This window comes from Polypterus senegalus, chromosome 8 (genome assembly GCF_016835505.1).
Source record: "Polypterus senegalus isolate Bchr_013 chromosome 8, ASM1683550v1, whole genome shotgun sequence".
Lineage (NCBI taxonomy): Eukaryota > Metazoa > Chordata > Cladistia > Polypteriformes > Polypteridae > Polypterus > Polypterus senegalus.
Genome location: NC_053161.1, coordinates 42,203,068 through 42,217,558, shown reverse-complemented (window position 1 = coordinate 42,217,558; position 14,491 = coordinate 42,203,068). Strand labels below are relative to the sequence as shown.

General features: G+C 36.7%; 1 protein-coding gene across 3 annotated transcripts in view; it reads right to left on the bottom strand.

The window, feature by feature from the left end:
* Positions 1-8,231: 8,231 nt before the first annotated feature.
* Positions 8,232-14,491, bottom strand: part of LOC120533919 (tyrosine-protein phosphatase non-receptor type 12-like) — a 175,787-nt gene continuing 169,527 nt past the window's right edge. For all 3 annotated transcript variants that reach the window (XM_039761033.1, XM_039761034.1, XM_039761035.1), the window contains one exon: positions 8,232-9,935. In XM_039761033.1, the coding sequence (XP_039616967.1) occupies positions 9,874-9,935 (62 nt within the window). In that variant the 3' untranslated portion in view covers positions 8,232-9,873. The remainder of the gene's footprint in view (positions 9,936-14,491) is intronic.

The window sequence follows — 14,491 nt, the reverse complement described above, 5'->3', positions numbered from 1 at the left end:
CTATGAAGTAAATTGTACAGACCAGACTAAACATGATGCAACCAGCTTAGCCTAATTGAAAACTAACCACTTTCACTGAAGACGTTTATTTAGTTAGCTGTGTGTGTCCATAAGAGTCACCACCAATTCATGGCCTTTACAAAAGTGCCATTTTGACTTATTCTGCTGTGATGCATACCTGTCAGTCCATACTGTGCAGTCAGTAGTGTGTAGACAGCTAGATACAGTGAGAACACCTCAGGATTCTTTTTTTTTTTTATTGTTTCATTAAATTGATCCTTTACAACAAAAATAATTTATATTCCCCAAATTCAGAATGAATGCACATACTAGAACAAAAACATAAACACAGCTCACTCAACAAAGCAGTCCTAATCCGCACAAATCTGCTGGCCGATTTTCTGCTCTCATTCCAGGTAGTCAGATGCTAACCAGGCTCTGATTACCCGTTACTTTAAAATTGGATTATGCAGGTTTCACAATGCAGTTGGTTAATTTGTTCTAGAAAATCTAAAATGATGAAAATATTTGTGGTTTGGGAACATTTGCTCCTACGAGATAGAAAAGAAAATTGTTCTTCACTTTACACAACGTTTTGTTAAATAGCCTCCAATGTCACACCTCTATATCGTATGGTTTGTTATTTGTAACCTGTACTATTAAACGTGGCATGTGAAACTGTAGTTTTAGCCCCGGAGAAAATGTTTGCCTTTCATCATATCAGGCTTGTGTTTGTTACTGAAGGCCAGCAAAGAATAAACAAGAACGTGTACATCACCAAATTGCTGGTGCTTTATCAGTACAAGAATGAAAACAAATGTTGCAAGGCAACTTCAAAGCTGAGAACCTTCACTGAGATTATGAGTGTTGCTAGTAGTTGAAAACCATAATCACAATAAGGCTGGATGTTTTTTTTTTTTTTTGTGTAACAGCATAGAAGTGTATTTGTGTTATTTTAGTTGTACAGGGCCCTAACAGCATAGCGTGAGATAGTGACCTTAGCAAGACAAAGCACCATGGATGATCATTTTCAGTAAGTCTCAAGACTACAGATTGTTTAGGGGTGGTGCAGGGTTCAAGGAAAGTTGAGATATTTACAGCTGAATCCCAAAAAGTAAATATAGGAATCAGCTGCAAAGTCAAGGCTGAAAAGGATTCAGAAGTTACAACTGCCCATACATGCTCTGAGATATGCAATAAAGTCAGCGCTGCACAGAAAAGCATGGGTACAGTGTGGTCAGCCAGAAAAAAAAAAAAAGATGTCAACGTGCCCAGTTCTTCCCCTGCAAAGACGACAGCAATTACAGTGCACTGAGTGAAATTGGTAGTGTAGTCCTTTTAGAGTGGGGCAGTGGTGAGCAAATCTACCACGCAGTCTGAGGAGACTGGGCTCAAATCCAGGGCTGGGGAGTTACTAGTTCTCCCTAATTCCTCACAAGTTTTCCTACCATATTGCAAAGGTTAGCAAGTGAGAGTATTTAGTGACATATCTGAGCAAGACTGTTAATGGAGTGATGTCCCATTTGGGGTTGGCTCTAGTCCCCCACTGTTCTAAAAAGATTACACAGGTTAGAAAATAGATGGAGGACTAGAAGAGATGTCGTGGAATTTAGTTATGAAATTGTTTGAGGAGGGTGGACAGTTGGCTTAGGTTATTAAAAACTCTAAAACCTCCATAAAGATCAGTTTTTAAAGATGGAATCAGTGGCTCCAGCAATGATATTAACCAATTTTTTCCTTTTCCTCCCATCTGTCAACAACTGGCCAAATCTCCATTCTTCCTTTAAAAGAAATTTCTACCCGGCTGACTTTACTTATATTCAACAAAATGGGCTGATTTCTGGTTTACTGTTTTTTCCTCTGAACTGCTTGTTCATTTATGTTGTCATTGAATGGCACATAAATTACTGTTGTCATAATACATAAAACATTCCCAGAACTGCTTAATACAAATGAAGGTTCACCGAAAATACAGTATGTGCAAGAACTTTGAGAGTGTATGCAGTGCAGTGCTGTTCAAGAATAACATGAATTGAATTTTTGTGTACATAGGTTTAGATATGTCAGTGTGCCCTGCAGTTGAAGGGACCCCCAGGATTATTGATCTGTCTCCCTACCTTTCTGATCTGCTTTTCCTGATACACAGTTATGTGGAGCTGATGCCTACCCTGACAACAAAGCAGAAAGCAGTTTAAAATACCATGCTGCTCCGCCTGACTCACTAGCCTCGCCCAAAGGAGAAATGACTCTAGACCAGGGGTCCTCAATCCCAGTCCTGGAGAGCCGCAGTGGCTGCAGGTTTTTGTTCTGACCTGGTTGCTTAATTAGAAAGCAATTCTTGCCAATAAAGCACTAACAAGCTATGAAATTAAATTAACTCTACTATGTCAGGTCATTCTCATATCCTAGATTTTCTTTCCCTTTCTATCATGCAAATGATTTGAAGGCTAAAATGGACGAGTACTTCTCAGTCCTTCACTTTTTTCTCTTCATTTTTCTTCCAAGTATTTAATTAAACCCAATAGTGCAGATAAATACACACAGGTGTAAATGTAAATAAGCTAAATGGAGAAATGCTGCTCTCTCTTGTCATTTGCATGTTATTGATAATAAGGAGCAATTAAAATAGCTGTTTAAGACAAAATTAAGCAATAAGTGCTCAAAATCACTAAAGTGAAGCAGAAGTGTTACTTTAGCAATAAGTGCTTTTTATTAAGCAACTGGGTTGGAGCAAAAACCTGCAGCCACTGCGGCTCTCCAGGACCGTGATTGAGGACCCCTGGTCTAGACAGGTAGTAAGCACAGGCCCAACTGCCGCACTGTTGTGATATCCACTGAAATGTACGTTTTAAGGCACTGTTAACTGTCATAGCATTACAACACAGTGCACTCATTTATAAGGTACAACTCTACTTTAAAAGTTCATTAGTTATTGTTTAATAATTGGTAAAGGATTTTTCCTCAGCATTAACGTTTATGTATTAAAGAATGATATTTGTGCTGTAGACATGGTAAGCGACAGACTAACTGACAAGAAAACAAAGAAAATAGAGGTAGGATGAAAATAATAGTAGTAATGTTAGAAGAAATGTTATCACTACTACTACTAATAATAATATCCAGTAACCATTACTCAAAGTTATATAAAAGATTACTACATCTTAACATTGGTTAAATACGTTCTTATTGCAGTCGGAGCAAGTTAAGTGAATTGAATCTGTGTAATGAACAATAAATTTTGCACCTATCTTGCTCCAAGTTTCAGTTTTTTAAACTTCTCAAGCTGTATCAGTGAATTTTGAGATTTTGCCTTCTCCACAGAGCAGTACATGGACTAAAGGCATTGAGTGAAAAACTAGCTAAATACCTGAATCAGAGTCCAATCATTTAATGCCTGGAGTGAAATCATAAAACCAGAAATTCTTTAACATCTTTACATCAGAAAACAATATTGAGTTATTATTTATAGCTTTCCTCCCTTCTTTCCTATCTACATGCAAGTATTGCTCATTTTAGGGTACAGGGCCTTGGGAGCATATGTTTTAAACATTCACCTAAGCCAAATATTGTGTTTCACAAGATAAGATACACTTCCACAGTTTAGCTTGGGTGCCTGATAAAAGATGAGATTCAGCTGAAGTGAGAGGATGAATGTCTGGGTAGCAGTTGAAAAGCAGGGAGGAAAGCAAAAGTGAAATGAACAAAAAAGATGCACTGGTTGAGCAGCTTTAAAACATTTTTAAGCTTGTCAACCTTACATCTCATCTGTCGAGAATACAAGATGAAACTCTCACAGAGCAGATACTCTTTAAGCCAGACCTTGTCATAACAAAGACCCCTTTCTCCAGACATGCACTCCTGGAAAAACTCATCCAAACACCCCACTGAATTGCATCACATACAAGAAGAGTAATGGGGTCTGGTGGGTTGATTTTAAAATAATATGTGTTTATACAGAGTAGCTCATTTAACATACCATTTGCATGTGCTAGATTTATTCTAACTTAAAAATACTCTCTTAAACAAATGACAAAAACAATTGTTATGGAATGGCCCATGCTGTACTTGCATGTAAATTACACTTTAGGGATACCACAGGAAATCACCCAATGAAAATTTTAAAATACAATGAATCAAATTGTACTGTACAATAATATACAAATAAGTAAATCAACTTGTATAACATTTATTATGTAGGGAGCGTAAAATGAGCAGGAAATGGAATCAAATGAACAACTTAAATAATACTCAACTTGAAACTGAACACATTGGTTCAAATGTGCCTAGGTAGAGTAGGGTTGCTTTACAGATCTAGGATGATTTCACATTTACTGGGAGTGTGCATTTCACAGACACCCATTCATAACAGCCTCCACAAGCAAGACTTTCGTATGCACATTGCAGTAATGAGCACTTTGGCAGGCTACCAATCAATTGGCCCACCAAAAATTTGGTTAAATTAACTTGTTTAGAGAAATAGTTTATCACTGGACATAGGTCACAGAGATTTTAGAAGGATATGGGGATAAGCACTGGACAAAAAAACAATAGGTCTGAAGCCTGCAACAAGACAAACACAATATATCTTTTGTCTGAAGAAGAGAAGTTCAGAAAATATTGACCCATTGTTGTATATACAGTTGTGCTTGAAAGTTTGTGACCCCTTTAGAATTTTCTATTTTCTGCATAAATATGACCTAAAACATCATCAGATTTTCACTCAAGTCCTAAAAGTAGATAAAGAGAAACCAGTTAAACAAATAAGACAAAAATATTATACTTGGTCATTTATTTATTGAGGAAAATGATCGAATATTACATATTTGTGAGTGGCAAAAGTATGTGAACCTCTAGGATTAGCAGTTAGTTTGAAGGTGAAATTAGAGTCAGGTGTTTTCAATTAATGGGATGACAATCAGGGGTGAGTGGGCACCCTGTGTTATTTAAAGAACAGGGATCTATCAAAGTCTGCTCTTCACAACACATGATTGTGGAAGAGTATCATGGCACGAACAAAGGAGACTTCTGAGGACCTCAGAAAAAGAGTTGTTGATGCTCATCAGGCTGGAAAAGGTTACAAAACCATCTCTAAAGAGTTTGGACTCCACCAATCTACAGTCAGACAGATTGTGTACAAATGGAGGAAATTCAAGACCATTATTACCTTCCCCAGGAGTGGTCGACCAACAAAGATCTCTCCAAGAGCAAGGTGTGTAATAGTCAACGAGGTCACAAAGGACCCCAGGGTAACTTCTAAGCAACTGAAGGCCTCTCTGACATTGGCTAATTTTCATGTTCACGAGTCCACCATCAGGAGAACACTGAACAACAATGGTGTACATGGCAGGATTGCAAGGAGAAAGCCACTGCTCTCCAAAAAAAAAACATTGCTGCTTGTCTGCAGTTTGCTAAAGATCACGTGGACAAACCAGAAGGCTATTGGAAGAATGTTTTGTGGACGGATGAGACCAAATACAACTTTTTGGTTTAAATGAAAAACGTTATGTTTGGAGAAAGAAAACACTGCATTCCAGCATAAGAACCTTATCCCATCTGTGAAACATGGTGGTGGTAGTATCATGGTTTGGGCCTGTTTTGCTGCATCTGGGCCAGGACGGCTTGTCTTCATTGATGGAACAATGAATTCTGAATCATATCAGAGAATTCTAAAGGAAAATGTCAAGACATCTGTCCATGAACTGAATCTCAAGAGAAGGTGGGTCATGCAGCAAGACAACGACCCTAAGTACACAAGTTGTTCTACCAAAGAATGGTTAAAGAAGAATAAAGTTAACGTTTTGGAATGGCCAAGTCAAAGTCCTGACCTTAATCCAATTGAAATGTTGTGGAAGGACCTTCACATACTTTTGCCACTCACAAATATGTAACATTCGATCATTTTCCTTAATAAATAAATGACCACGTATAATATTTTTGTCTGATTTGTTTAACTGGCTTCTTTTTATCTACTTTTAGGACTTGAGTGAAAATCTGATGACGTTTTAGGTCATATTTATGCAGAAATATAGAAAATTCTAAAGGGTTCACAGACTTTCAAGCAGAACTGTAGGTCACAGGTTTAGGGTGGTTATCTCGGAAGCTGGTGGTTCTAAAAGCTTCTATCTTTGCTAGCTTGTAACCATCCAGGAGCTAGCATCACACATAATTGTGTGAATAATTTTCCAAGAAAAATTGTCATTTTAAAATGTGAAAATCCGTTTCAATTTCCCATGGACAAATGCAGACACCATGCTAAAATCAAATTTTTTCGACACACCACAGAAACAGAATTTGTCCATAGAGTTCAAAATTTAAAAATGATCAAACATAATATTAGTGCCACATACATTGGTGAATACAGATATTACTCAGGATGCTTCCATTTACACAAAATCTTTAAAGCTTTGAAGCAACACATTTTTCATGTCAGGTATATCAGAAACCACAGTCAAGTTTGTGATATTTGTTCACAGTATACACATTATAAGAAGGACACATTAGCTGGACAGTAACATTTACTAAACAGTAATATTTAATGGCCAATTCAGATTAACTTCTGATACTCTAATGTTGTAAAACTCTCCTCTTTTATTCCAACTTTTGGACTACTGTGAAATCAAACTTATTAATTGAAGAGTTCTCCATTATATTTGTTGTAGTTATTGATCAGTTATTGTAGTTATTGAGTTTGTTATTTCTTAGCTTGTGTACCAATCCAGAATTAGTCACTGAAATGGACTGATTAAACTGGCAGTCATTACTCATAACTGTGGATATCTTCCCATTCTCTCCCATACTAATCAAATACATCCTGTTCTACTTGTTATATTAATGAACATTACTTTAGTTTCAAAAATCAACAGACAATACAAATTTAGCTTTTGCCAGTTGACGTAGACAGTTTTCACAGCCCCTCCAACCCACTAGTCCGTTCAAGATTAAATCATCAGTGTGGCCTGCTTTGTGCTTCATTTATGACCTAAGCCTTATGAATGTTTGGCTAAAGTGGATGTCTGCAACACGTGGAACAGCTTGTTTTGTTACTTTTATTGAATTTAGTAGAACAGAGAAAGTGGAGCCATGTCCATGAGTCTCCACTTCTCCATTCCTTTATCACAGAAATAAAAGCAATTGATTTTGTTATTACTTGTACAAATGTAATGTAAATGCAAGTTAAAACGATTAGATATATAGATCACATCATTGCACTCTCAAACACAAATCATGACATTTTATTTTTGGTCTAATTAAGAATGGGATAAATATGGCCATAATAAAAGCTTTTTTTTTTTGCCTTAAAAGAACAGCTTGATTTTTACTTTATTAAGATAAACCAAGCAGGATTTTAAAATAATATTTATGATTCTTGTAGAATGAAAATGGCAAACCCATAATTATATAATTTTGGGGGGAGAGAATGCTTTTTATGGAATCAGTTATTTTCTCTTTCCTCTTCATTAACAATTTTTGAAGGATTTTTGACACTAGGTTTAGAAAATGGCAAAAAAATGGCATGAAATTAAAATTCCAAATTATAACATAAATCAAAACGGCAAAGTCCATTTGTGAAATGAAAACCTCTTATGGTCCATGTAAAGATCTGCTTTTCAAGTGAATCTTGGCTAGACTGTATAAGACCAGGCCTTTGAAATGAAAGTAAATGTGACTAAAACACAAAGGCAGACAATTAATGATAGTAAAGGTGTTCGTGATTCACATTCCACAAAAAAAAAAAAATAAAGCATTTATAAAAAAAAATAATTTATTGAAAACATTAAACAAAAAAAGCACTTTTATTGGTGTCCAATTGAGAACTCAAATCAGTAAGCAACAATTTTGTACCAGTGGATTTCAGAGCTCACAGAAATAATGTAAACTATTTCTTTGCAGTGCTCTCTCTTGAACATTGTCAACAAGATGCCAGCCAAGCATACAGAATACAGTAAAGGTTCATCAGGGTCACTTTTCTAAATACAGTATTTTGGTAGTTGAATAACAAGGCTGTTAAATGGCACAAAGAGGATAAATTAATGAAGAAAAGCTAACCCAAAAAATCAATTCTAAATTCAAAACCCAGAAAGGGCTTAAGTGAGGAGCCCGGTGGAAATGTCCATAAGTGTGGTGAGGATGTGGTCCAAACGGACCGTGTGAGTGTCTTCATTAGACTGGTGGAGGTGGCAAGGGCTGTAAGAGAGATTGCTGTTAGCCTATTAAAAATAACAAGAAAAAAATAACAGGTAACGTGTACAAAAATATTAAATACTTGATTGGTAATTGATCAAGGTGTGAGTATCTTAGCAGCACAGTAAAACATTCTGAATTCTGAAGGACAAATAGAAAAAGAATGATATTCAAGCATACTGGTGTGGTAAGAGCAGTGGCACGTTTACCAGAGCTGAGGACAAGCATGATCAAGTATTATACTACAGTAGTCTACAAATGGAATATCTTCAAATAAAATCAACAGGCGGTCAAGGAGGATAACGTAGCACATAGCACTGTAAGGCACTTAAATCTCCAATGGTCTAAACACATCAAACCCAACGTATGCAAGGTTCAACGGAAAAAGAACTTATTTCGGATAGACTAAAGTGGGAAGTATGCAAACAGGCAGTGGATAGCTAAGACTTACCATTTGGTAAGAAATAACATGTTTCCTCAAAAGAAAAACAAAATTTATTTTCAAAAACATTGGTCCATGGCTCTCTTGCCTGACATGCTTTCTATGTAGAGATGACCGAAAAACTTTTTTTTTTTTCTTTCACCTGGAGAGAATGAAAATCACAATTTCCAAATAAAAGGTCCACAAAATGTACTGATTGTATCTAATTGTGCAAGTAAAATGTATTTTTGTTAAATTGTTTTACCGACAAACATATACATGGAATAAATACACAAATATACAGTTGTAATTAAAATGGGTTTACTGACAAGTCAACAGATTGTTGTCGAATACATGCCTGCTTTTGGAAATCAAATGTGAATTGTCCTTGACTTGCACCTTCTCTTTTAGAGGCATCAATTATCAGAGGTGCACATTTTTCCCAAGGCACTTACTGGGCTCCATGGCTGACATTGGCATATCATATAAAAATAACCTTTTGAGTACAATTTACAAAAATGTATTATTACAATTTATAACCCACGTTTTCTTGGGAGTAAGCTTCTTGGTTTTTCTCTCACTCTCTTATTAAAAAAACACCTGAGGATAAACACCTGAAATATCCTCTAGAACACTAGGGAAATAATTTACAAAAATGGTACACAAATTTTTCTGATCATGCAGAGACTTCTTACATCTTCTGTTAATAATTAACAACAGCATATTTGTCAAATTGCCCTGTACAGATATAAAACAAACTGTATATAGCTATCCAGCAATTAGCAAATAGGAAAGGCTGCATTGTCCTTGATTACTGCAAATGGTCCAACTTGTTATGAACACACAGACTACACGTGGTAACATTTTGTTTCTCTATTTTATATATATATATATATATATATATATATATATATATATATATATATATATATATATAAATAAAAGAGATCAGCACACATTCAATAGTTATTTGTTCCTATTTTAAAAACATGGTTTGACTAAATGTTAAATAAGGCAAGTACATGGTCCCAGAAATGAAATATTACAGATTTTAGCACCTGAATTCAAAACCCTGGCTAAAAAAAGTGTACAAAAACTATGTACCATCGTGTTATCAAGATGATCTACGCTGCTTGAGACCGTGTTAGTAAGTAAAAAAGACTGTAGTTATAGAGTGGAAAACATTGTCTTCTTCCACATACTGCGAGACTTGGGAGGAAAAACAACAAAAACAAAGGAAGTCCAGTATTGGGATTTTCTAGATTATCTGGTTAGGTCCATTCAGAAGGTGGATCCCTTGGGCCCTTTGGTTTGGTGCAGCGGTTACTGAAGCCTGGGAAAAGTGAAGACAAAGTGTTACATAAACCTGATCCATCCCGCAACAGCAACCACTGTGTACTGTTTCAGCAGTTTACTCATCAAGTGCATGCAGACAGGTTAACACATACTGCCACAGTTATTATTTAACATCAAGTATTGACATTCTCCAGGCAGCTTTAAAACTGTTCTGAACTGCCTGGCTCTCTTACAGTTGTGTTATAAAAAAACCCAAAACATCTACAACGTCGGTAACCTGATGAACCACTGTTATTAGCAGTAGTGGAAAATAATTTACTTGTAGATATACAGTAGTAATCGAAAAAACAACAGACCAAACAACTGTCATGACATGCACGCTACTTATTCTGAGTAGTTGACTCATTCATTGAAAGGGATGTGTTCAAAATAATTGCAGTGTTGAGTTTAATTAGAGAATTCAGTTATTCCGTGAAAAAACAAATGTCACTATTTGTCCTTTACTAAGGAAGAAGAGAAGCAAATGTTTCACACGTTGTTAATAAATATATTTCTCCTTCCGAATTGCTAAGTAAAGTGGGCCATTCCAAACACTGTTCAGAGGAACAACGTATGTTGATAAAAAAGTTGATTGTAGAGGGAAAAACGTATAAAGAAGTGCAGCAAATTATACATTTGGATGTTCAATTAAAAAGATCTCAAATGCTCTAAAGTTGCAGCAACAGCCCAAAATATGTGGAAGAAAATGAGCAACTACTCTAAGACGGATCGAAGAATAGTCAAAATGGCAACGATTCAGCTAATCATCACCTCCAGAAAGACCGAAAATGATCTAATATTAACTGTAAATACTGTTACAATTAGAAAACGTGTGATCGAAGCTGCAAGAAACCCCTATAAAGCACCATTGTTGTAAAAGCAGCATGAGCAGAATTGGTTAACATTTGCTAAAGAACACATCGATTGGCCCAAAGAGAAATGGCATAACATTCTGTTGACTGATGAGAGTAAAATTGCTCTTTTTGGGTCTAGTGGTCATCGACAGTACATCAGATGAACCCCGGTACTGAATTCAAGTCACAGTACACTGTGAAGACAGTGAAGCATGGTGGTGCAAAAATCATGGCATGTTTTTCGTACAATGTTGTTGGGCCTATTTATCATATACCAGGCATCAAGAATCAGTTTGAATACATCAGAATAGCTGAAGAGATTATGTTGCCGAATGCCAAAGAGGAAATGCCCCTGAAATGTGTGTTTCAGCAAGACAATGACCCCAAACACACTAGTAAGCGAGCAATAATTTGGGTTTGCAGACAAGAAGGATTGAGGCAATGGAGTGGCCAGCTCTATCCACTGACCTCAATCCCATTGAAAACTTGTGGGGTGACATTAAAAATGCTGTTTCTGAAGCAAAACCCAAAAATTGACAGAAACTATGTAATGTAGTTCATTCATCCAGGGCTGAAATATCTGTGTGTTGGTGCACAGCAGTTATCAAAAACAAGGGTTATGCAACTAAATACTAGTTCAGTTTGAGTTTGAAGAGAAAAATGTCAACACTGCTATGTTTTTGAACTGACTAATATTCCTTTTCTTTGTTTCCTGTAAAAGAACAACACAGATTTGATAAAATTTGTTAACACTTTGATTTGGAATTGAATGTGTAATGTTTCCACTACATTTGAAATATGGAAACAAAAGCTGTTAAAATATTTCACTTTATTAGCACACTATTTATTTGAACACAACTGTATATCTGGAAGAATAAGTTCAAAAATAAAAAAATAAAAAAAAAGCCTACAGCTTCTACAGAAACCCTCCGTCACATGTATAGCACAGCTCAGGCTTCCATTAGTTACATTTCCAGACACTCCAATGACATCCAGGAGGCAGACACAAGAGTATGTTTGCTTGGCCTGCATTCTGCAGTTATCGGTAGAAGGGCTATGGCGTGACTGTCTAGTTGGTATTTCAGTCTTTTGGGAGGACAATTCCCTAAGGTGGATTCACTAGTTGTTTAGACTATGTGGGTGTCAGCTAAAATTGTGACAGTTCAACAGATTGCTGGACATTTTCCTCAGTCGGCAGCTCTGGGTTAGGAACAGTATATCGTATGATAAGAGTCTGTGGGCCAGGTGTCCAATGAGTGAGGAAGACCCAGGTTGGAAGGCTAAGCTGTTGTTGCTAATGCTTCTTGACTAGTTTATTCTGAAAAACCCCAAATCACATCCACGGATTGTCTCTGGACACACAAACAAAGGCTTGTGTTGCTGATTGATGCTGCAATGGTGTGTATTTGATTCATGGTACGGCTTTATTTAGTGGTGTCATAAGTTGTCCCTGCCAGCTATGGGAACATTGACCCTTGCATCATATTCATGAACCTCAGTGGGTACCTCTTGAATCATCATTCAAAACTAGTGTCTTCAAAATGAAGGGAATTTTGAGAAGAGTAAACCTTTCTGACTCTGGTCTTTAGAGTTTAAGTAGTTCAGATACTCTATGCAAGTAGCTGAGGGTGCACCTTGACAGAAATAGAGACTATGCAGCAAACACAGAAGCAATGTATGAAAAAGAACCACAGTGAAATACACTGTGGTCCCATGAAAAAGTGGAACGCCTCCACTGAGATGACTCCCAGATAGGCGGTCGAGTTGCCTAACTTGTTTCTTTGTTGTCTGACCCCTGGAAACCACTTTTGTGGTGGCAGGTTACTGAAGTGGTCAGTGTGTACTAGTGCAGCCGAAATAAATGACATGCAGTATTTGTTGCAAGAAGGAGTATTTCCCTGACAAAGGATTATAAGCAAAAGTTTATGGACACCACGATCACCTGACTTCACAACTTGCGACTATGTCTTATGGAGTTATTTAAAGGGCTGCATGTATGAGACAAATCCACGGACTGTAAATGAACTGAACTTGAACATTGAAAATGCGATACAGAGAATCGATCCCATGACGATGCAAAGAGTGTACATGCACATGCTAAATTGGGCACAGAAATGTATTGACGCACAAGGAGATCACTTTCAGCATCTTCTTTAAATGTGAGTGCCAAATCTGATCATTTCTCTCTCCACCACATAATGCAGTCATCTCCGTGGAGGTGGGTCCCGCTTTATGAGCCACCCTATATATTTCCAGAGGAGGCCCAGGTCCTTCGGCTAGGTGCTACCAGACTGTAGGTGTGAGCATGTCTTCACTCCGTAATAATTTTGGAACACTGGATGAAGACAAATGATACTAGCAGACTTAAAAGGAAGTCTGTTGCGGACATACCCAGGAATTTATCGAGGCAAAAGCACAGAGTTGAGTATTGGGTAACCAGCTGACTATCATGAAGAATGTCTTATGCCCTTTACATGACACCTGTGTAGAACATTCAGGCTGATTCAATCACGGCGCTCCAGTGAACGCTACTGGAGGTCACTTTTACCAGCTACCATAACCTCTGGCTATTGGTTTTCTTCATATTAGAAGGTTGATGTTAAAAAGTGTGTGGATTACTTTATTTTGTCTATTTCTTTGTCTTAATATTTCAACTTGACTGTAGTGTCATTTTTATGTGTCAACATCTGTAATGTGTCCATGCATCCCTTCCTCCAGAGGTGTATTACAGTTATATGTAGTGACTCCTTCTTGATTTATTATTATTATTAAGTTTACACACTGAATGCTTTCAAGTCTTTAACCAAAATCAAGGGGCAGCCTGAGTGAACAAGTAACTTTTAACCTGTATAATTTTTGGAAAGAAGAAAAATTCATCCAACACCCAATGCACAGTGTAAAAAGTTAACTGCTACCTTATACTTAACTTAATTCTTTTACTTAATTCTTTCACATCTTGGTACAGACATTTTAGTCCACTCTTCCTTTGCAGAACTGCTTTAGTTCATACCCACAAGTAGGTTTTTAACCATGACCTGCTTGATTCAGGTCCTGCCACAACATTACTTGAGGATTTAGATCCGAATTTGGATAGGCTTGTCCAAAACTTTAATTTGGCTAATCAGCCATTTTTATCATTGTGTATCTGGCATTGTCTTTCTGCACGACTCAACCAAGCTCATCTCATGAATAGATGACACAACCAATTTCTTATACATAGATCCTCATATTATAACCAGTCATCCAGGTTTTATAGCAGCAAAGTATACTAAAATTTTAGGGGATCATGCAGGTGCTGCCTGGCAAATGAAACATGAGAATTTATGTTTTTGGGGGTTTTTTGTGTGTTCTTTTGTCAACCAGCATTGACACAGCTTTGTGGCCCTTTCCAGAGAGACAGATGTCAACTTCTTGTTCCCTGGTCTCTTCTAACATTTCCTTTAATCATTACTTTATGTGCTTGTTCAGTCCTGCGTTGGTCTTTTAAATCTGATAGTAAGGGTCAAAATAAGTTTATATGTGTGCAATAAACCGACTCTTGTAATCCCCTTAATTAGGTTAATTTAATTACAAGGTCATTATAATTTTGTTCACTAGATGAATAAGAAAAATATTATTTGACCATTCAGGTGCCATTTATCGAATACTAGATTTTGGTGGATGACCTAAAAACAATTCATGTAAAAAAAAATTACAGTGA